Source organism: Leptonychotes weddellii, chromosome 1 (assembly GCF_054177405.1).
Source record: "Leptonychotes weddellii isolate Sample4059 chromosome 1, ASM5417740v2, whole genome shotgun sequence".
Classification (NCBI taxonomy): Eukaryota; Metazoa; Chordata; class Mammalia; order Carnivora; family Phocidae; genus Leptonychotes; species Leptonychotes weddellii.
Genome location: NC_138369.1, coordinates 58118351 through 58142622, shown reverse-complemented (window position 1 = coordinate 58142622; position 24272 = coordinate 58118351). Strand labels below are relative to the sequence as shown.

At 43.6% G+C, this 24272-nt stretch overlaps 2 protein-coding genes and 2 non-coding genes across 4 annotated transcripts in view; all 4 read right to left on the bottom strand.

Moving 5' to 3' along the window:
* Positions 1–5770: 5770 nt before the first annotated feature.
* On the bottom strand, positions 5771–11370 carry RPSA (ribosomal protein SA). The gene is made up of 7 exons (XM_081824702.1): positions 11222–11370; positions 10253–10418; positions 9217–9335; positions 7358–7603; positions 6496–6624; positions 6221–6386; positions 5771–5945 (listed from the first exon to the last, which is right to left on the bottom strand). Exons 2-7 carry the CDS (start codon positions 10383–10385, stop codon positions 5851–5853), a joined length of 888 nt encoding a protein of 295 aa, XP_081680828.1. The 5' UTR covers positions 10386–10418; positions 11222–11370; the 3' UTR covers positions 5771–5850.
* Positions 7142–7296, bottom strand: LOC145717533 (small nucleolar RNA SNORA62/SNORA6 family). Its single transcript, XR_014140821.1, has one exon. It is a non-coding gene; the product is annotated as a small nucleolar RNA SNORA62/SNORA6 family (small nucleolar RNA).
* On the bottom strand, positions 9401–9551 carry LOC115940999 (small nucleolar RNA SNORA62/SNORA6 family). Its single transcript, XR_004075730.1, has one exon. It is a non-coding gene; the product is annotated as a small nucleolar RNA SNORA62/SNORA6 family (small nucleolar RNA).
* Positions 11371–14286: 2916 nt separating the features above from the next.
* LOC102740084 (caspase-14-like) overlaps positions 14287–24272 on the bottom strand; it is a 25873-nt gene continuing 15887 nt past the window's right edge. Inside the window, exons 6-7 of the mRNA XM_006733431.3 lie at positions 17947–18056; positions 14287–16266 (exon numbers count right to left, since the gene is read on the bottom strand). Of these exons, the coding sequence (XP_006733494.1) occupies positions 16165–16266; positions 17947–18056 (212 nt within the window). The 3' untranslated portion in view covers positions 14287–16164. The remainder of the gene's footprint in view (positions 16267–17946; positions 18057–24272) is intronic.

Genomic DNA, 24272 nt, shown 5'->3' with positions numbered 1-24272 from the left:
TAGGGTATTGGATAGAAGGAAATGCAGAGGTCAGTGGCTGAGGAGGTAGTAGAAGGACTTTTGGTGGGGACATGATGGTGGGCACTTCTGGCAATGTTGGGTGCTCTTCATACCAGTGTGAACTGAGCCAACCACCCATGGAGAGGGGAGAGTGCTCCTTGGGACATTGTCTTCCAGTGAGGGTACAACAGGGGGCAGAACCGGGGGTAGATGTCTATGCAGTTAGAGATTATTTTCCTGGTTTCCAACTCATTTCCAGAATATCTAATATCCAGAAATATCTAAAGGAAAAGGGAGGGAAAAAATTTAGGTGATTTTTCTGTGGGGCAGACAGAGGAGATCTACACCTTTCACACAGCATGGGCTCCAAGAGACTCCAGGGCCTATGGTAAAGGCCCCCAGCTCCCCCTGAGGGTAGACCTCTCTCAGCTCCTACTTGGTGAGACTGGGCTGAGACTCCTCCTTCCAGAAGGGTTTGTTTCTTCACTCTCTTGATTCTCCCCAATAATACTTTCCATTTGCTTCTTTCTATAGCTTAATGCCTATGATTCTGTTTTAGATATCTTCTCCATGTTCCCATCATCCTCACTTCTGTTGCCATAGAAAACGGTTTCCTTGTTAACTAATTACTTGCCTCCCCAATCAAAATATAGGTCACAAGGTCAAAGCTTTGTTTTCATTCACTAACTCTATCCCCAGTGCTTAGAATGTTTGGCCTAGAGTATGTCCTTAATAAATATGTTGAATGTTGAATTCTTATTTTACTTGAGATTCTTTGCAGAGATAAAATTGGGTAATTCTTGGGTTATTCCTAAGTGAACCCTGCTGCACTTAGCACCAGAAGTATGACAGGTTCTGCTCTACTGAATGACTACAATGTGTGGCATGTAGGTTTGGAGCAGGCTTTTCATGGATGGAATTTAATAAGGTCATTCTTGCCTTGCACAAAAGGTCTGGATTGCTCAGGCAGAGTCAGAAGCCCCATGGCAATAGTGACATTTACCATTTACCATTGGATATCTGTTACTTAGAATATGGATTAAGCTGTTACAACAGGACTCCTAATAGTGGCTTCTTAAAGAGTACAATTTAAAATATCTTGAGTGTCTAGGAATAAATTTACCAAAAGATGTGCAAAACCTCTTCGGGAAAAATTATAAAATTTCACTGAGGGAAGGACATAAAATGAGAAACTGGCAAGATATATAGGTTGTTCATGGACTGAAAAACTCAATGTCAGTCAATACTGCTCTAAATTATAGAATCAATACAATCCCAACTGGATTTATAGTGGAACTGTACTGATTAAAAAATGTATATAACAGGGCGCCTGGGTGGCTCAGTTGGTTAAGCGACTGCCTTCGGCTCAGGTCATGATCCTGGAGTGCCGGGATCGAGTCCCACATCGGGCTCCCTGCTCGGCAGGGAGTCTGCTTCTCCCTCTGACCCTCCCCCCTTTCATGTGCTCTCTCTCATTCTCTCTGTCTCAAATAAATAAAATCTTAAAAAAAAAATAAAATAAAAATAAAAAATGTATATAACAATGCAAAATGATCAAGAAGAGGAAGGGAGGATTGCCGTCCCTATTGCCATGATAGGTTATAAAATTCTAGTAAAGAGGAAGAACAGTGTGGCATTGGCCCAGGGACTGACTCCTAGAGCAGTGGTAGAATAAGAGAGGTCAGGATCAGACCTTGCATCGACAGCCCCTAGATTTTGAGAGGCAGCAGTTCTGAGCAGTGAAGAAAGGATGGTGTTTTCACTACAAGGTACTGAGGGTCGTGATTGTGTTTTCATAGGATTTTGTATACTATTGTGAAACCATCTGACATTATCTGGTGAAGTTAGAGTAGAAGGCCACAGTGGGGAAATTTTGGTGCACCAGGATCCATCAAAAATATTCAAAGTAGTTCTGTTGATAATGGTCAGAACGTGGAAACAACCCAAATGGCCACTGCAGGATATTGATATCATCGATGATTCTGTAGGAACATGGCAACTGGATTGAAAAGCACAAAAATAACACTGAAGGCAAGAAGTAAATCACACAAGGTGCGCCTGGGTGGCTCAGTCAGTTAAGCATCCAACCCTTGATTTTGGCTCAGATCATGACTCAGGGTTGTGAGGTTGATTCTCTCTCTCTCCCTCTGCCCTACCCCCCCCAAAAATTAAAAATTAAAAAAAGAAGCCAATGACACAAGAAAATATGCTAGGAATACATTTATAGGAAACTCAGAAACAGGGAAACTAAACAATTCTTGATTGAAAGGGCACTTAGGTAAATCAAGTGAACCAAGGGATTGCAGGAGAGGAACCCTGTGACTACAGGGGCAAGCAAGGAATAGGAGGCTCACTTGACAACCTTCTCAGGTCCTGGTACCTTTCTATTTCAAAACCCATGTAATGATTACAGAGGCTTTCATTTGATTCTTATTTTTCTAGAATATACAAATATATCTTTTGTAGTCATCTGCATACATGATGCATTTTACAATTAAAAATTCTTTTTAAGTTATGCACTAACAAAAGACAATGTGATACATAGAATGAGTGTTTGCTACATGCCAGGATCCAGGCTAATTGCTGTGCATAACAATCTCTGAATCACAACCCCATGATTATCCCCATGCTGGGGCCACTTGGGCCACTGGAAGACATCTCTTGCCCAGAGCCACACACGAGAAGGAGCTAGGCAGGGCTTGCTTTCAACATCTCAGGCATAGCTGATTCCCAAGTCTGCTCTGCTATCTGCCTCACTCATAGCACATGATGTCCAGGGTAATGCAACAGCCAGAATCCTTTCACAGGTCACTGGGTGAGGGTGTCCTTGGTGCGGGGCCATGGCCCAGACCAGACCAGTCTCACCCACCCCCTCACCAGAAGACCTCAGCCCAAGCCAACCTTGGGGACTGTAGCATGTCCCTGAAACACCGTGTGAGATTAAGGCTTTGACATAGGGGAGCAGACTGTTAACACCCTAGGGAAGTTTTAGAGCAGGTGATGCAGCTGCCTGTTAAGTGAGCCCTGTGCTGCCGAATAATGTGCAAGAGTGGGCACCTCAAGCCTTGTTGGGAGCCTGAGGCTCGCCAAATGGAATTTAACCCTCCAGCTCTTTCTTAAATGCTTTGTAAATCTCTAAGTATTTTTTTTCAAAGATTTTATCAGAGAGGGAAAGAGGGAGAGAGAGAGGGAGGGAGAGAGCACTCAAGGGGGTAGGGGCAGGAGGAGGAGAGAGAATCCCAAGCAGACCCCATGCCCAGCATGGAGCCCGATGCGGGGCTCAATCTCAAGACCCTGAGATCACGACCTGAGCCAAAATCAAGAGTCGGATGCTTAACTGACTGAGCCATTCTTAACCACTTTCTCTGTTCACTCAGAGTACTCACTCACGAGTATCTACCAAGCGTCAAGTTCTGTGTTAGGCTGAATTCAGCGGGGATGCTGATTTGCCTTTGTACGGGATGTACTAAGAAACATGTTCTATGGAAGGAGAAGCCCCCAAGGTATTTAGGAAAGCAGAGGGAGAAAAGGGGGAACTCTACAAAACTGGATGGAATTCAGTTTCTGTAAGTTTAGAAGACAAAACCCAAGAAGTACATCAAGAGCTGGAAGCTGTGATAAAAACAAGAAAAATCTTAAGCTGGACATTTCTTCTTATGGTGTTGTTTCCACAATAAAGAGGAAAAAAATCATAAGCCATGTGTTACTCACAGCGGTTTCCAAGATCAGGTGGGACAAGAGAACTGAGTTACTGCGTTCTGGAAGACTGTCCTAGTGCGAAGCGAGATGGGAGAGGTGCCAAGGGAAAAAAAGGAGGCGCCCCCTTGGCCAAATCAAATGCAGGGCAGGGGAGGGAGGGAAGTCCTCCTCGCTCCAGCAGTCCCCGGGAAGATCAAGGCTGCTAACACCCATGGGGGAAAGCTGCCAGTTGCAGGGTGGACACCTGGAGGGGAACATTAATTTGTCACGTAGATTAAGCAGGCCTTAGGGACTAACCATCAGGTAGGTACCATCAAGCCGAAACAAAGTGAGTTTGGATTGGTTAAAAATGCCTATTCCAGTTCGTGCTGGCGTAAAGGTACTGGCTCTGCAGCCAGGGGGCAGCTGTGTTGTCCCAGAGTGGTGTGGCTTCTGTCTGGGCCACCTTGTGGTCCCCAGCTGGAGCAGAATCTCAGCAGCTGTTGACAAGAGAAACGGGATCGAATACTTCTCCTGGAGGCAGGAAGAGGGTGTGAAGCCCTGTGCAAGCTAAACCCAGGTGGGTAAGATCTGTGAAAAATTCCACTTCCATCTCCTGGCTGCATCACGCTGGGCATAAACCAACCATGCCAGGAGAGGCCAGCTGGTGCTCTTAGCTCTGAACTTAAGTTTAGGAACTTAAGATTCTAGGAAAAAAAGAAGCCTGTTTGTGGAACTACCGTGTGAATGCCAGGAGACAAGTGCCCGAGCAAGGAGCAAAAAGAAACAGCAAGGGCTCTAGTTTGGAGGTCCTGGCCACTAGCACACACAGCTTGGAAGCAGGGATGGGTGTCAGCCTTTGATGTCAGCATTATTTTCCAGAATACAGATTAAGTTGCCAGGAAATGGCCGTTTTCCTCTCTTGTTCCCCTCCACCCCAAAACATACTGATAGGCTGTTAAACGAGGTACACCTCTCTCCCCAACTCCCAATTTTCTTTCTGGTCCTCCTCATGCACCTCATCCCTCCCTCCAGCCATCCTGATTCCAGGAATTAACTGGTGTTAATGACCATTTGCAGCACTACAAAGTGCTATGCGTTCAAGGCCTAAGCACATTGGAGCTTTGCAGTTTTATGGTAGAGGCATCCAAACTTGCTCTGCACAGAGCCAGTGCAGAATCCCCATGAAGCTAATGATGCTTGAGCTATGGGGTCCCTTCACTATTGGAAGTGGCCCTGGGAATCAGGTCACATGGATATTTATAGCTCTCCCAAGAGGGGAGTGAATCAATGTTTAACTCATTCAGGTTCCTCAAAAACCTGGGTCCACCTGCTTTCTCTAGAATATTTAATGGGCCAAATGTTATTGTAAAATTAATGCAGGAGTGCTGCATTTTAAATAGAATGGAAAGTACATAGAAAATGGCAAAAATAAAGAGCACAACGTGATGACATTTTTATACACCTGTACAACCCTCCCAGAACCAGCAGGCAAGCTGACCTGGTGACAGGCAGGGGCCCCTCCAGTGGTTCCGGAATAGAAAAGACTGCATCCCACCTTTGCCCTAGGTAGGTTTTCAAATACCGTATGTTACTCGAGGCCTGGCCACACAACTGCATACGACAAGGCTGTCACTGAAAAGCAATTTACTCGAACTCTGGCTCCACAATTTACCAGGGCAGATGGCAAGGAGAGAGTATCAGGTCTGAACTTGGAAAAAATATTCCCAGGGTTACCACCTATTTACAATTATTTAAATCAATTTTTTTGAGAGCACACACCAGTGGGGGGTGGGGTGGGAGAATCTTAACCAGGCTCCACGCCCATGGGGCTCTATCCCACAACCCTGAGATCATGACCTGAGCTGAAATCAGAAGTGGGACACTCAACAGACTGAGCCACCCAGGCACCCCTAAATCTATTTTCAGAACAGCTGTTCCTTACACAAAAAGGAAGTGAAGAGAAACTCTCAAGTAAGAACCAGTATCTTTTGAGAGTTTCTCTTAAGTGGGCCTTAGAAGTAAACAAGTCATGACCTGAAGTAATCCCAGGCATTTCCTGATCTGGAATGCAAAATAAACAGAAATGGACTCGACTTTTACAAACTGTTTATTTTCCGTCAACCTTTTCCATTTCTATTTCCATTTTGTTTGCCTTTGTGGAAGACCAGCTTAAGACCACTCAGTGGTTGTTCCTACCCATTCAGTGGCCTGAGCAGTGGGAGCTGCAGACCAGTCTTCAGTGGCCGGCTGGGCGCTCCAGTCTTCTGTTAAGGAAACACCAAAAAACATAGTCAGCCCCACTCCCACCAACACTGGGCCTTGAATTCCACCAACTACACATTTGGAAGGACAAACACCCAAGGCCACCCACACCACGTCAAAAACACCTGAATTCAACCTGTCGGGTCATTAGCACAGCTACAGCACACTGGGATGAGAACCTTTCAATGCTTATATACATAGCCATGGAGATCCTTTAAAAGTTAAACTAAGAATACCAAAAACCCGAAACACCAGCCTGACTTATCCCAACACATACCAGTAGGGAACTGCTGAATAGGCACCGAGGGCACCTGCACGCCTTCAGACCAGTCTGCAACTTCAGGCTGAGTAGCAGTGAACTCAGGAGCTGGAGCCGTCCATTCACCCTGAAATTCCTCCTTGGTCACAGCCTTTTCAGCAGCAGCCTGCTCTTCCTTTTCAATCTGGTTAAGGGAAAAAAAAAAGTTTATAGAGACAAATTTTATTTCAAAGAAGCAGACCAAGATGTCTGATTTGCTTATGTGACCACAGGCCTTTGTGGAGGAAGCTTACCTCTTCAGGATCTCTGTAGAAGTAGAGATCAGGCATGACCTCCCACGGGTGTTCTCGGGAAATGGTGCCACGCATGCGCAGAACTTCCCTGGCCAGCATCCACCACATCAGACCCACTGAGTGAGCTCCCTGCAAGAGTGCCAGGTTAAGAAGTGACTCTTGGGTCAACCCCCAACAGCATGCACCTCCCCATCCCACCTATCTGTCCCATCATCTAGACCCCTGGTATCAACAAGAGACATGTCTCTTAGTTTGTTAAGTGCTTATTTTTAAGGAGTACTCTGTGTATTAGTGGGTCTCAACCTTGATTGCCACTGGACCCATGGGAATTAAAGAAAAAAAAACTGTCAAGACTCCACCCTAGGCAATGAAACAAAATACCTGAACGAGTATCTGGACACTGGTATTAAAACATCTCTTTGGGTGATTCCTATGTGGAACCAAGATTTTGAGACCAGTAAACTGGACCAATGTGAACCATACGCAACCCACCTTTTTAGGACCTTATAGCAGGATTCATCAAGTTGCTCTGAAAATCGAAAAGGCCCAGTAACATGTGAGGCCCAAGCAGTTAAGAAATATGGAGAAAAGAAAACACAGACCATTCAAAAAGGATTTCTCCTTAAAGCCGACACATATGAATTATACTTGTAGCAAGAATTACTATCAAACTCCACTCATTGGGCCAGAGACCCTTGTGGTGTTAGCGAAAAGACTTGCCCCTCGTGTAGCACACTACCTACACTTGTGAGTTCATCGGCCAGCCAGCGGCCTCAACTCCAAGCTCTAACAATGTGCAGAGGAATGCCCAACTGTTTCGAGAGCACTCTCGAGGCTCTAGTGTATGTCATCACACTGTTACCTTGTTGTTGCAAGGGATGGCAATGTCCACGTAGCGCAGAGGAGAGTCTGTGTTACACAGAGCAATGGTAGGCAGGTTAACATAGGACGCCTCTGTAAGAGGCTGGTGGTCAGCCCTGGGATCAGTAACCACCAGCAGTCTCGGCTCCCGGAAGGCTGCCTGGATCTGGTTAGTGAAGGTTCCAGGAGTGAAGCGGCCGGCAATAGGAGTGGCTCCGGTAGCAGCAGCAAATTTCAGCACAGCTCGCTTAAGAATTAACATCAAGAGTTAGCAATGCTCCAGAACGGCATCAAAGACCTCCCCAAGTGTCCACGTGCAGACACCCAGTTCTGTAACCACCTTGCAACAGCCCATGGAGTTGGGAGCCCTCCCATCTTCCCTGCTCAACAATGAAAACATCAAAGCACTTCACACACCCAGCAATTCTTTGTCCTCTGTGCTACCTGAGAACTACTTACAGAACTAGGGTCCAGAAATGCTAAGCATATCCCACCCCAAGGCCCTCTGCCTGGAATGCTGTCCCCACTCTCAATCCCCTAGGGCCCCTGTGGCTCACTGGCTTCCTCACATCTGCAGGCTCCAGGGCCACACCCCCTGGTTTCAAGAACCAAGAAAGCCACTCCTGTGAGTGACTTGGGCAGGTTACTTGTGTGCTTCCAACAGGGTCATGAAAATTAAATTCATCAATATGACAGTGCCTGACAACCAAAAAGCACTTCCATGATCTGGTCCAATTGCATCACAGCTACCCTACATAAAGCAGGAATATACCCACATTCTTTCCCTTCCCTTCCTTTTTACCTCCATAAAAATGTATTTCCTGCATCCCTTCAGAAAGGCAGACTTGGTATTTTCCTGCTATATCCCAAAACCTTAGCAACACTGCCTGGACTATCAATATAGATGCTCTGTAAATTTTTGTTGAGGGAAGCCACGATGAGTTGTCACTAAGTTCATTCACAGTAGTAATTAAAAACTGTCTTCTACTATGCACCCTACTTTAAGTGCTGTCACAAGCCAGCCTCTGGGGAATAACCCCCTGCAAAATACACTCTAAATTCATGGGAACCAGTTTTACCATCAATCTAAACAAGGACAAAAGAACCTGTCTCACTAGACAATTTAAGTACCTGTCAAAATCCAAGTCAAACATCCTTTTCAAATTAGAAATGGGCTGACTGAAATCCTTACTAGAGCTCTTAATCTAGTGGGCTCTTGAACACCACATGGTTTAAACCACGCAGATCCACTTATGTGGGTTTTTTTTTATAGTACTGCATATTTTCTTTCTAGCTTGCTTTATTCCTAAAAACTCAGTACATAATACATATACAGAATGTGTTACTTGACTGCTTTTCTTATTGGTGAGGCTTCTGAAGGTCAACAGTAAGCTATTAAAGTTTTTGGGGAGTCAAGTTACACAGATTTTCGGTCATGCATGGGGTTAGTGCCCCTAATTCACGGTGTTGTTCAATGGTCAACTGTAAATTAATTTTCAAGAAATTCATTAGTTTTCTCAACAAAAAATTGTCAAAACAGAAATAGGGCAAAATACAAGTTTTATCCCACTGGCCACTAAAAAAAATTAAGTTACTTGTGTTGGCAAAGATTCTCTTAGGAGATGTGATGAGCCTTGGAGGACTGGTATCCTATTAGAAAACCTTTCTTGAAAACTGAAGCGCAACAAACCACCAGATGCCAAGTAGTATGTATATTGCAGACACAGAATACTGGCAATACAAGATTTGTATAAGTAGTTAAATTACAGAGTATTTTTATTTTCTTATACTTTTCCCTATATCCCACAATGTCTGTAAGCTTATTTTTTATAATAAAAACCAAGCATATTGTTTACAAACCTGGCCAGTATTCCTGGACGATATGACACTGACATCAGCTGGGTTTTCAATGGCAACAATGGCACGAGCTGCCAGCAGAAGCTTCTCCCAGGTTCTCTTCAGATTTATGATGTAGATACCTAGATGATAGCAAAAAGCTTTGTAACACCTGACCTAATTTGCAATGGATTTTCTTTTAAAAACTGAATGTAGCAGAGAGTACTATCCAACTCCAGTCATAGAGGCAAGCTCTACTGGTGTTAGCGAAAATCCTGCAATTTTTATAGCACACTTCCGACACTCAGAAGTTCATTGGCCACGGCTGGCCTCAACCTTGAGCTTTAATAGTGTGCACCTTTGATTCAGTAGGCGAAGTGCATCTTTTTCTTTTCCTGCATTAAGCCTCCATCAGGCCCCCATATGGATTCCTGCAAGTTCTTACCCACTTCCTGGCCTCTAGCCACTTTCCTTTCAACCTACCTCCATGCCAGATTCACCCAAAACTGGTTTACAACATGCCACTCCCACGCTTACGGCCTTCAGTGGCTGCATCTCTGAGCTGAAGCACTCCCTTGCCCAACATGCCTTACTACAAAGGCTTCACAACCTACCTTCCCTTTTCTACTCCCTTCCAAGCCTAATTGTTCTTTCCTATCTCTTGCTCTACTTTACTCTCAGAACTCAAACGGACCTGTATCAGTACCTGTGAAATACAAGGCACTGTAAAAAATAAAACTAATGAGCTTCCTCATCATAGCTCACAGCTCTTTCATGGAGCAACCCAAGTCCCATAACCTATCAACAGACATACTCTTACACTGAAGCCCAGAAAGCTATCCTTCCCAAAACCACCAGAACACTTTAATTTCTTACAAGTTATCTCTACATCCAACATGGGGTCAAACTCACAACGCTGAGACTGAGTCACATGCTCTACCGACTAACCCAACCAGGCACCCCACTTTTACTTAGTTTTAAAGCTTATTTCCAAAGTAGTGATCTGGTTTCATTCAGTGCTTAGTTGGAATGCCCTTCCCCACAAATCAAAGCAACTGACCATCACTTTTCCTTTTGTAGATGTACTGTTCCATTTGAAAGTCAAGGTTGGTGCCACCTAAGTGGGTTCCTGCTGCAAGGAATTTGAGGACATCCTCCTCCTTCATTTGCAGGACATCAAGGGCTCCGGACATTGTGAAAGTTTCCCTTTAAGTTACGACGGAAACCTGAAAAACAAGTTAACAATCCAGTCATTTTCATTCCAGTGACAAGTGGGTAAGGGACCAGGGGCATTCTTACCTACTCAAGAGCCAAACACCTTCATACTTAAATGCAACCCAAGGACCACACCTTTCAGTTTATAGTCTACTGGGATGAGACACAACGCAACAAACATATCCCACACGTTATAAAATTTCAGCAAATCTTTTGAGTGTGGAGATGGGAAAAAACACCTAAATAATTAAACAAGACGAAAATGGTGAATTGCCACTAACACTCCGAAGTAACCCGGAGTGAAGGTATGGATGAGTAACGGCCGTACAGATGCGAACAAGTTTATTTTCAAACAGACTGCAGGCAGGCGCTTCAGAATTATTTCTCTCTAGGGTTACAACTAATTTTCTGCAAAACCCTGCCAAAAATCTTAACACAAACGGGAAAAACCAACAGCCTAAATAGCTGTTGTAAACTGGCGCCTGGGCCTGAACTCACGGCCGAGTGCCAGGGTCTGGAGCGATCGAAGCGCGGTGCGTGGGCCATGCTTTCCACAGCCCCGCCGCCCAGCTGCAGGCCGGTCGGCACCCTCGCCCCGGCTCCAGCACGACCTCCGCGCGCTCCCGGGGCATTGTGGGGACTCGCGGGCCCGAGCCCAGCCACGTGCGCGCGGCCGGGCAGTGGTGGAGCGCGCCGGCAGGAGACAGACCCGCTCTCCATCCTAGCTTCCATCCCAGTCCTCGCACGCCTCACTCCAGCAGGAAGCTGTTCTGGTGGCTTTCGGAGAGGCTGGGGAACCCCATAAGGCACTCACGCAAAACAACGCCGTATGGACCCTTCCCTGAGTAGCTCGGAAAGGACAGGCGGGCGGAAATGACGTCCTTAAATACTCCTCCGCCAGCCAATGACAACAAAAAGCCGAGCGGAAGAGCGGATGGGCGCCCTGACTCTGCAGGGCCGTTTGCGACCGTTAGTGCTTTCCGGCGCCGCAAAGATGTTCCTGACTGTGCGGCCGCCCCTGCAGGACTTCGTCAGAATCGAGCGCCTGTAGGCGGCCAGTAATAGCGGTTCCGACTTTAGCTCAGCGATTGGTCGCCGGGAGCTTGAGCGGGTTACCTGTCCTAAGTTGCAGTTTCCGTGCGTAGGAAGCTGTAACACAACGTGCCTAAATATTCGATCAACAAAAGCTGGAATTTTTTTCATTTCTTGAAGAACAATTTGGCAGTACGTAATTCAGAGTTTGAAAGTTGACTTACGGGAAATTTCCTGAAAAAATTAAAAGGAAAAGACTGTACAGATGGCAAGGTTTTGTTTTTTTTTAATAGAAGAAAAGGAATATCAATAGGTTATTAAAAATGTATTCTGTTCATATAGTACTATGCAGCCACCGAGAAATATTCAAAAGATACTCTATGTACAAACAAGAACTGCCGGATGAGGGACATTATTTTAAAAAGTTGAAACCCGTGTCAACTGTACTTCAATTAAAAAAAAAAGGGATTAAGTCGGTTAAACTACCGACTCTCGATGTTGGCTCAGGTCATGATCTCAGAGAGTAAGATCGAGCCCTGCTTAGAGCATGGAGCTTGCTTAAGATTCCCTTCCCTCCACCGCTCCCTGGGGAGGGGTCTCGCTCTGGAAATAAATAAATAATTGAAGCCCTATACATTTAAAAGATGATGGTAAAAAAATTGCCAAGTTATTAAATTACATAGTAGGTTTCAATCTCCGCCACACCTGAGAATCACTTGGAGAGCTTTTAAACATATGCCCAGCCTCAATTTTAAAAATCCGATTTTTAAAATTGAAGTATAATTGACATAAAAATTTCAGTTGTACTACAGTCTATATTTGTATATATTGTGAAATGATCACCACAATAAATCCAGTTAACATCTGTCACCATCCAGTTATAAAGTTTGTTTTACTTGTGAGAACTTTTACCTTCTTAGCAACTGTCAAATATGCAACACAGTATTAACTATAGTCACCACGTTGTATATTATATTACATTTCCAGGACTTAAAAAATCTGATTCTTAAAAGTAGCTCCCTAGATAATTTTAATGTGCAGCCAGGGTGAGAACCGCTAATGTACAAGTAGAGAAACTGGGTGAGTTTTTTTTCCCCTCTCATTTTTAGTATTTTTGAAATTTTCTGAGGAACACAGTTTGTTTTACATTGCAACAAAACCCCATTGCAGTTTAAAAAGCTGATATAGAAGGAAAGAAGTAAATTTAGTCATGGCTATAAGCATCCTTAGAAACTGCTGAAAATATCTGGAGACATTTTGGCTTTCACAAGAAAAAGAAGTAGCTCTATGAAAAGGTAATGGGTGGCTTTTAGGGGCAGTTTTCTGTCACTGCATGACTTCTCTGGAGGGCTTTCTGGGACACTCCCAAGCCACCGTAGGCTCCCTCCCATATGCACGCTCCAGTCCCAAGACTACTTCCTTTGTTACAAGGAGGACATGGTACTGTAATTATGTTTAGGTGTTTCTCCACAAAATATTTTTCTCACAAAATAACTTCGCTCTTTTTTTTTTTTAAGATTTTATTTATTTGAGAGAGAGAGAGAGAGAAACTGAGATAACGAGCGAGCACAAGCAGGGGGAGCAGCAACAGAGTTAGGGGGAGAAGTAGGTTCCCCACTGAGCAGGGAGCCCGATGCAGCACTCGATCCCAGGACCCTGGGATCCTGACCTGAGTTGAAAGCAGACGCTTAACCGACTGAGGCAGCCAGGCGCCCCAGTAACTTTGCTCTTGAGGACTCATCTGCGTGATGAAAATCCTTGGCGAGGAAATGAGTTGACAAAAGTCCAGAGATGATGAATGCCTGACTGTGGTGGCAGTAAACCATGGTGAGGAGCCCTTGCCCCAAGAGGCATTTGTCAAAGAATATCTGAAGTGTTCTTGTGGCCACCTTGCTGCTTCCCAGTCCTCCTGCACAAGTTTTCGCAACATTTTTTATTCATGCACATTTTAAAAAAAGATTTACTTGGGGGGCGCCTGGGTGGCTCAGTTGGTTAAGCGACTGCCTTCGGCTCAGGTCATGATCCTGGAGTCCCAGGATCGAGTCCCGCATCGGGCTCCCTGCTCGGCAGGGAGTCTGCTTCTCCCTCTGACCCTCTCCCCTCTCATGTGCTCTCTGTCTCTCTCATTCTCTCTGTCTCAAATAAATAAATAAAATCTTTAAAAAAAAAAAAAAAAAGATTTACTTGAGAGAGAGAGAGCAGGGGGGAGGGGCAGAGGGAGAGAGAGTACCAAGTGGATTCTGAGCTAAGCAGAGTCCAACGAGGGGCTCAATTTCACGACCCTGAGATCATGACCTGAGCCGAAACCAAGTCAGTCGCTTAACTGAGTGAGCCACCCAGGTGTCCCTGTTCTTGCCAATTTTTAATAAAAATCTCAGAGCCTATCTTTTGCAAACTTTTGATTTCTGGGGTTCATATTTAAAAAGATAAAAACTTGGGGCACCTGGGTGGCTTAGTTCGTTGAGCTTCCAACTCTTGGTTTCTGCTCCTGATCTTGGGGTCATAGGACTGAGCCCCATGTCAGGCTCCACGCTCAGGGCACAGTCGGCTTCAGGGTTCTTTCTCTCCCTCTGCCCCTCCCCCCTGCTTGCACACTCTCTCTCTAAAATAAATAAATCTTTAAAAAATAATAAAAAGGGGGACACCTGGGTGGCTCAGTCGGTTAAGTGCTCATGCATTAGAATCCCAGCTTCGCCACATGGTGTGACTCTGAAGAAGTCCTTTAACCTCTCTCAGGAAATAAGAGCTATTGCCTATTTCAGCTGCTGCCGTTCCCCTGAAATGAGCGCCTGTGCCGGGAATCCTAGGCTCACACAGCATGCAAGTGAACAGAGAAGGCTCACCAGATATTTTATGAACCAAGGTGTCAGTTTAATGCTCTATAAAAAAGGAAAGTTACATATCAAATATCAAAACTCAAAGTTTTTTAATTCAATCACACATATGTATACTTGAGAAATCACATTAACTAAAAAGGACATAACTGTCCCTGAAATGGAGACAGGCCTGGAGATTCCGGGTTGCTTCAGTCATTGTGACCCTCAATCTTCAGAGCATTTTCACCAAACACCTGTAACCTCGTACAGGCCCAACAGTCTTAGATAGCCACACCTGCAGGATATTCACGAACAGTTTATTAAGAAGCCAAAGTTCATCGAAGTCCAGTGGAATGAGTTCCCAGCCGAACCAGCCCTCCTGTTGTGATGTGGAAACCGGGGTTTAATATAGTCCAAAGTTACACCGGAAGTTAGAACACAATTACAATGAAAACTCATGCTCAGTCCGGAGTTTGTTACTCTAAAAACACTGGCCTACATACAGGTTTTCATTCTAGTGGGATGGGACCCAACTTGCACCCTAAGGAATGCATGGTATAGAGGAAGCACACAGTGAGAACAAAGGGCATTTCAGGCAGAAAGGAGAGAATGAACTATAACATAGCCAAGAGCATTCATTCAACATTCAGTAATCCACAAGCCTGATTCTGTGAGAGGGGGTTATTGAGAGGAGGGCAAATCACTTGGAGTGGTCAAGACCCAGGACAAGTAGGCAGTATACAAGTAGCATAGGTTAAGGCCTGACAGAGAAGGATTTGGGATATTCTCCTAGGGGAATTGGAGTATATTCTGCCGGCAGTGGGGACTCAAAGGATTATTAACAATGAGATGGGTATTATGAAGAGGTTTAAGGGAAACATAAGGTTGACTTCCAACTTGTTCAGTTAAAGTGGCCACAGGACATCCAAGTAGGTGGGGATGACTAGAAGGTGGCTAGATGCACAGAGGTAATGAGGTGAGGTCTGAGGAATGGACAAAATAATTGAAAGACAGAGACCAGTCATTCAGTAAACATTCATCACAGCGCTTCTCTGTGTCTTTAGGCAAGGATGAATGAGACACATGGCCTCTGCCTCTCGGAGCTTATGACTGAACTGGAAGAGAGAGATTTAACAGCTACTACATAGTCACTTAAGTACAGTACTGCTAACTGCTGCAGAAGAAAAGCACGGGGTCTGTGAGCACGTAGAAAAGGCTGACCTAGCATGAAGGGTTGCGAAAAGCTTCCCTGTGCAAAGGATGCTTGAGCCAAACTCTGAAGGACTGAATAGATTGGGGTGGAACAGAATGTTCCAGGCAGAGAAAATAGCAGTTCAAAGGTGCTGTGCAGCTGGGAGGAAGCTGGGGGATGGGGGAAGGTGGAAACATTAGGCATCAAGGGCACAGAGTACAAATGAGAACATCCAGGGAAGACTAGAGAATGGCTCATGGAGTCAAAAGGAGACAAGTCTGGCTACAGACAAGAATATGGAGGAAATCAGGTAAAACATAGGACAAGACTACATAAAGACAGTTCTTGAAGACAGCCAAGAAAATGAGGACGAACACCAGCACCAAGTGGGAGAGGATGGGGTGTAATCAGTAAAAAAAAAAGCACATGATAAAAATGGTCCACAAATAGAGCTGGACTTCCATGTTTTGATAACAGTTCAGGAAAAATCATTTTCAAAAAACAGTGATCTTTTAAAAGAAGTCAAATTACTTCTAAGCGTCAAATAAACACAGTTCAATCTTAGAAAAATACTATATATATGCAAAACGATTTGGAGAAATACAGCTGTTGACAGTAATAATGCAAAATGTTAACTAATAGTACTATGCTACAAATGCTCTCAGCTCTTTACAAAGTCTGTTACAAAGCAGTCCTTAGTTTTTCATCTTCCTGATGTCAGAAGTACACAAATTTAGTTAAAGTTGATTCCATGACGAGTGATACTTTAATTGGTTCTTCATGTAGATGAAATTCAGTGTGTACCACTCTATTATTCACCTGGAAGATTAAAGCACAAACTGTCTAAAAGCCCTGAGCAAAAGTCTTTTAGTAAACCCTACAGAGTGAAATGGCCGAATTCTATGCATTCCGGAAAGTGATGCAAATGGCATTCGAAAGAGCATGTCCCACCAAGTGCTTGGAATGCAGCACTCGGGATGAGAAGAGCAGTAGACTCAGGTCCACAGACCTAGGTTTGGTCTCAACTTGCCCCGGGGTAATAGTAGGCAAGATATTAACCCTTTCTAAGCCTTGGGAACACGTGGTAAAATGAAAGGGTTGGATAATGCTATGTCCAAAACATCCCACAGCTCTACAGTCTTGGGGTTGGTTATAAGCAGTTACCATCTGCTACCTAACTAAGCTGTATGTGCCTTTAATACAAAGGCCACATCATGCTCATTTTTGGATTTTTTTTTTTTTTTTGCTAGGGCCTACGCAGCAAGTGCTTTAAAAATGAAGGGTGGTGCCTGGGTGGCTCAGTCGGTTAAGCGGCCAACTGTAGGTTTCGGCTCAGATCATGATCTCAGAGTCCTGGGATCGAGCCCCACCTCAGCAAGGAGTCGCTTGAGGATTCTGTTTTCCTCTCCCTCTGCCCCTCCCATGTACTCACTCTCTCTCTCACAAATAAATAAATAAATCTTTAAAAATAAATAAAAATAAAAATGAAGGGTGTTCAGTAAAGGTTTAATGAACATTGGTCAGCAAAACATTTTTTCAGTGATTACAGCATGAACTCTAGAAGCACTCTGCCCAGGCTGGAATGCCAGCCCAGCCGCTGACTAGCCCCCACCTGTCACAGTGGATGCGAATCCCAGTAGCTACCTGAGGGGTGTTGGAAGGCTTAAATGGATTAGTATCTGTGTAGCACAGAGAATAGTAACTGACATGGAGTGAGCCATGCAATAGATAATAGATGTTAGCATTGTTGTTACTGTATTTTTTTTTTTTAAGATTTTATTTATTTGAGAGAGAGAGAGAGAAGGAGCATGGGGAGGGGCAGAAGGAGAAGCAGACTCCCCCCTGATTAGGGAGCCTTATGTGGGGCTTGATCCCAGGACCCTGGTATCATGACCTGAGCTGATGGCAGACGCTTAACCAACTGAGCCACCCAGGTGCCCCATGTTACTGTAGTCTTCGACAGTCTCTTCTAATTAGCTTTCTTTGGATGTAAAACTCTCAGATTGAGAAGAAAATTGCCCTTTAATCCTCACATGATAAACTACAATAATTGGGCCATTCTCCAAACTATGGTTCGTGTATAAATCTACTGCCATTATTGGGCACCCATTCATTCAGTGAATGTTTACTATGGGCTACAAAATGGGGAGACAAATGTGAGCCAGAGTCGGTCATTAAAGAAGTCCTGAGTCAGGCCAAAGCCGACTGCAATGGTGGGCTACAGAGCAGGCAGGAACTTGAAAGCTCACCTCATATCCAATGCACTCGTATTACAAATGAACAGCAAGTGTCACTTATCCGTTTCCCTCAGCAGCTGGCTCAACCATGTTTTCTGAATGCCACCATCATCGAAACTCACGATCAGCCCATCATTTCCAAGCAACTTTTCAGTATCTCTCATGTTTTCATGGCTAAAGTCAACCTTCTCCTGAAAATGCTCTCATCAAGTGCATTACCGTCAGCACGAATGGAGCACGAGTTCCCTTGGAATTTACTTACCTTGGTGAAGAAGTCAGCGATGTGCCACTTATTTCCGTACTGTTTAAAGACTTTAGACATCGCTTCAATCATCACGGAACCAGTGCGAGGGTGCCGTAAAGCAACGTGATCTACAAAGCAAACACAAGACATTTCGTCCGTTTTCCTCCTCCCTTTGCACCACACTTTGTCTTTTACCCACATATAAACCTGGAAAATGGCTTTGAACTGAGAATACAGAAGCACTCTTGCATTAATAAGTGTGTCTGGGGCTGTAAGAGACACAGACACAAAAAGAGGAAGCACCTGAGCCTCCCAGGGGACTCCTGTGACCAGCAGCACGTAACCCCTCACGAGGGCAATTCTCTTATATGAATTTTTAAAATAAAACTTTTCAAATATACACAAAAGTAGAAAGCAAAGTTTAACAAATTCTCATATAATCATCCCCGAGATTCAACAGTTATCATCATTTTGCCATATTTACTTCATTTTCTTTTTTTTTTTTTTTTTCTTTAAGATTTTATTTGTTTGACACAGAGAGACACAGCGAGAGAGGGAACACAAGCAGGGGGAGTGGGAGAGGGAGAAGCAGGCTTCCCGCCGAGCAGGGAGCCCGATGCGGGGCTCGATCCCAGGACCCCGGGATCATGACCTGAGCCGAAGGCAGACGCTTAATGACTGAGCCACCCAGGCGCCCTTTTTTTTTAATTTCTGACTTTTGCTTTAGGATTTTAAGCTAAATACCCCCAGAACACACCCATATAGAATTCATTTTGGGGTCCTCAAAAATTCAGTGAAATTATTTTTACTGTTAGATTAAAAAACACGAAACATGTCAGTTTAGTGTGGAAATTTGATGGGAATATCAAAATTGTACCCTCTGATAATAAATCTAGGCTGGAACAGAAAAAACACGGGGACATCTTTGCAACCTCAGCATAGGCAAAGGTTTCTTAGAACACAAAAAGCATAAACTATAAAAAGAAAAAGCTGATAAATTGGACTTCATCAGAATTAAAAACTTTTTTTTTTTTTTTTTTTTTTTTTTTAAGATTTTATTTATTCGAGAGACAGAGAGAGAGAGAGTGTGTGTGCACAAGCAGGGCGGAGAGGCAGAGGGAGAGGGAGAAGCAGACTCCCCGCTGAGCCAGGAGCCCGATGCAGAACTCGATCCCAGTACCCTGGGATCATGACCTGAGCCGAAGGTAGATGCTTAGCCATCTGAGCCTCCCAGGTGCCCCCAAAACTTTTGTTTTTTTGAAAGATGTTTTTAAGAAAATGAAAAGCAAGCCACAGATCTGGAAAAAACTATCTGTAATACATGTCAAAGAACTTGTATCCAGAATACATAAGTAATTCTTACAACTTAACAAGAAAACAACCCAATAAAAAATTGGGCAAAAGATATGAACAGACATTCAGCAAAAGAAGATATATGAATGGCCAATATGTACAGGAAAAGATAATCATTAGTCCTCCAAGAAATGCAAATTAAACCCCCAAGGCAATACTATTACACACATATCAGATTGTCTAAAATTTTTAAAACAGGTCAAACCAACTGATAATGAGGATGTGGAGAAACTGGAACTCTCATACACTGCTGGCGGGAATGTAAATGATGCAACCACTTTGAAAAAGAATTTCAATTTGGCAGTTTCTTTAAAAGTCAAACATAGGGGCGCCTGGGTGGCTCAGATGGTTAAGCGTCTGCCTTCTGTTCAGGTCATGATCCCAGGGTCCTGGGATCGAGCCCCGCATTGGGCTCCCTGCTTCTCCTTCTCCCTCTGCTTGTGCTCTCTCTCTCTCTCTCTCCCTGACAAATAAATAAAATCTTAAAAATGAAATAAAAATAAATAAAATAAAAATAAAAGTCAAACATATACCTACTATATGAACCAACCATTCCACTTCTTGGTATGTACCCAAGGAAAACAAAATCATATGCCCAAAGACTTACACACATGTGTTCACAGCAGCTTTACTTCTAATAACCAAAAACTAGAAACAACTCAAATGTTCAACCAGTGAACGGCTGAACACATTGTGTTCACGTTGTGTTATATTCACGCAACTGAATACTGGAAATGAACTATTGATAGAGGAAGGAAATAAAAGGAAATGAACTATTTTTTTTTTTTAAAGATTTTATTTATTTATTTGAGAGAGAGAATGAGACACCGAGAGCATGAGAGGGGGGAGGGTCAGAGGGAGAAGCAGACTCCCTGCCGAGCAGGGAGCCCGATGCGGGACTCGATCCCGGGACTCCAGGATCATGACCTGAGCCGGAGGCAGTCGCTTAACCAACTGAGCCACCCAGGTGCCCAGAAATGAACTATTGATAGACAAAACAACGTGGACAAATCACAAAACCATTATGTGGAGTGGAAGAAGAAAGGCAGGCAGACAGGAAACATACATACTATATAATTCTACTTATCTAAAATTCCAGAAAACGTAATCTAATCCGTGGTAACAGGAAGTACAACTGTGGTGACCCAGGGATGGGGATGGAGGCAGGGATAGATTTCAACATGAGGAAGCTTTTTGGGGTGATAGAAGTCTACGCTGATCTTGATCATGGTGATGGTGTCATGAATGTATTCCCCCATGCATTCAAAGGGTATGCGTGGAATATGTACAGCTTTACTTCAATTACATCTCCATAACGTTGTAAACAAATCCACAGAACCTATCTGTTCAGTGTAGGAACTACACAGGAATTTCAGTATTGTCCCTCTGAGAGTAAATCTGAGTCAGAAACGCCTCATCACAAAGCTTGACAACCCATCTCGTCCAGTGTGCTTCAAGCTGTCGGTTGTGGCCCAATAATCAGCCAAGAAATCAATTTAGCAGACTGAAACTGCCTTTTTTTATAATGGGATAAAACGGGCTGTAATAGAAAATATTAAAGTGGCTCAAATGTAGCAAGCGCAGCTATGATTTATAAAACTAGTATTACATGTATATTTATACTTCTATATAAATAGATATAATAGAATACAAGGAATTATGTATTTTATCAATTCTAAGATCGAAGTTTCTTTTTCCCACCAATCTGAAATCTGGATGTGATGTATAATCTCTTCTGTGGCATAGAGAATACAAAATAATGGTATGTCTTACAATCAAGGCATTAGACTGGGTGAAACACAATAGCTATTTCTTCCTGTGGGTTATGGCAAATAACATTTGAAAACCTCTGACCTAATGCGGTCTCAACACCTTTGAAGAATCACGTGTCAGTCAGCAAAACGAAAATCAGAGCAGCTGCCAAGTATCTTATCAAATGATAGATTATAAATTTCTCATTGCTTTGAAAATAATCAGCGATCCTACGTTCATGGCCATGGGGTCAGTCGTCAGGACAGATTCTAGGCCACAAAAAAATGAGTCTGATGAGTGATATTGGAGAACTTTAGACTATGGCCGAAAGCTAGTAAATGTCCAGATTTACCAAACAAGGTCAAATAAAGTATCATCAGGACTGGGATTCCCCATACTTGCATTATAAAGTTGTTTAGAGGGGCCCCTGGGTGACTCAGTCAGTTAAGCGTCTCCTTTGCCTCAAGTCATGATCACAGGGTCCTGGGATCGAGTCCCCTATCGGGCTCCCTGCTCAGTGGGGAGCCTGCTTCTCCCTCTACCCCTCCCCCCTGTTCATGATCTCTCTCTCTCTCTCAAATAAATCAATAAAATCTTAAAAAAAATAAAGCTGTTTAGAGAACTCTGGCCATAGAACATGAGCGACAATCACAAGACTAACTACAAATAGTCAATAAGCAGGTGAGAGCATGTTGCAGCTTCTCTTGCATACAGATGACATGCCTCTGTCACAAAGCAGGAGAGACAAGCTCTAAGGACTCACTGCGGTCAGGTAGCTGGTATAAATGTCCATGGTGAGCTAAGATGTCAGAAACCCGAATTTTGTTGAAATCTTCCAATTTCTAAAAGAAGATAACTTGAAAACGTTTTAAATCCATTTTTTTGCACATGATCTTAGCCAAAAGGCCAAGAAGTGATTAAATCCATTTGTTGAATGGATAATACATTCAAATGAGTCACAATTCATCCATCGGTAAGAGTGATATATATATACATATATATTATCTTTACGTATTTATATTATATGTGCACGTGTGCATGTGCGCACACACAGTAAAATATCACTCATCCATTAAAAAAGAATGAAATCTTGCCATCTGTGACAACAGGAATGGACTAGAGGGTATTATGCTAAGTAGACTAAGCCGGACAGAGAAAGACTGCCATATAATCTCACTTATATGTGGAATCTAAAAACAAAGAAAAAGGGGCGCCTGGGTGGCTCAGGATGGTTAAGCATCTGACTTTGGCTCAGGTCATGATCTCAGAGTCACAGGATCGAGCCCCACGTTGGGCTCCCGGCTCAGCGGGGAGTCTGCTTCTCCCTCTCCCTCTCCCCCTGTTCATGCTCTCTCTTTCTGTAGCTCTGTCTCAAATGAATAAAATCTTTTTAAAAATTTGAAAAATAAAAACAAAAAAACAGACTCAAATACAAATGGTTTAAAATTCAAATTACAAAAGGAATCCAGCAAAGTCTCCCTCCCTCCTCATCCCATGCCCAAGAAAACCAAAGGTATCCGTTTCTCGTGTATCCTTCCAGATCTACACTGCATACAAAGAGGCTGATACATATTTGAGGGTATAACCACCCTCCTCCCGATCTCAGTAGTATACTGTACATGCTGTTATAGGACCTGATTTTTCTGTTGTTGTTTTTGCCAGTTCATCTTGGAGGTTGCTCATCATCAATACATAAAGAGCTTCTTCCTCTGATTAAATAGTTGTTACTTTATGATTTATGATAATTTATTTAACTAGTCCCCTAGAGATAGATGTTTAGGTTGTCCTTATACTTTCGCTATTATAAACAACGTCACTGAATAACGTTGAGCACATGTCACTCAGACATGTACTAAATATCTGGAAGATAAAATCCTCGACAAGGAATTATGTGTTCATTTACAATTTTGCTAGACGATGCCAAGTGGTCCTCCCAAGAAGTGCTACCAATCTACAGTTCCGCCAGGAATTAAGAAGTATATTCCCTATATACATTCAAACTTTTTGATCTCTTGCCAATCCGATAGATGAAAAGTGGTACTCCAATATTGTTTACTTTCTTCTTCTAAATTGAGCATCTTCTCCATGTTAATGGTGTTCCCTAGGAATTATCAGTTAATAGCCCAAACCTAATGTTCTATTAGGTCTTTTGCTCATTGACTCAGGTATTAGGAAAATTAGCATCTACCTGTGCGCTCCTCCCAGACCCCACTCCGTCTCCTCCACACAGAAACCACTAATATCAGTTTTACCATATACATACATACGTGTATATGCTATTCTTGAATACATTGTGTTTTTGCCTGAACTTTAAATAAATAAAACCAAAACAAACCCAAATCTACTGTGACTTTTTTTTATTCAATGTTCTATTTCTGAGATTTGATCCTTTTTATCACATGTAGCTGTAGTTCTGCTCTTTTGAGTCCACAATTTTGTCCACATCCCAAATTATTCTTGTCAAGATGCCCAATGAATTCTGTGTCCCCATCCTTTTTGACCTGTCAGCAGGGTGTGACATAGTCACTCTCTCCTTCTTAAAACACTTCCTGTGCCTGGCTTCCAGCCCAGCACACCCACCTGGTTCTCTCCCATGTCAGTGGGTGCTCCTTCTTAGTCTCCATGACTGACTCTTCTTCACCTTGACATTTTATAAATGTTGGAGCAAGGCCCGCAACCTCATCTAGGACTATGGCTTTAAATAACATTACAAGTTGATGGCCCCCACATTTCTCTCTCCCAGGCAGACCACTCACTTGATTCCGGACTTAAATAATCAACTGCCTTCTTCACATGTCTACTGGGACAGCTAATTACCATTTCAAACTCTGGATTTCCCCTCCTCCTCAAACCTGCTCTTCCTGGAGTCCTCCCCACAGAGGAAAAGGGCAACTTCTTTCTTCCATTTGAAAAATCAGTCTAACTTAATCCCTGGAGGATATACACTGCCTATGCTCAAAATTTCAGCTCCACCAGCTGTTGCACCTGCAATCTCTCCTAAAGATATGCCCCTGCTTGGGGCGCCTGGGTGGCCCAGTCGGTTAAGCGTCTACCTTGGCTCAGGTGTTGATCCCGGGGTCCTGGGACCGAGCTCTGTGTAGGGCTCCCTCCTCATGGGGAGCCTGCTTCTCCCACTCCCTCTGCCTCTCATGAATAAATAAAATCTTTTTTTTTTTTTTTAAGATTTTATTTATTTTTATTTGAGAGAGAGAGAATGAGAGACAGAGAGCACGAGAGGG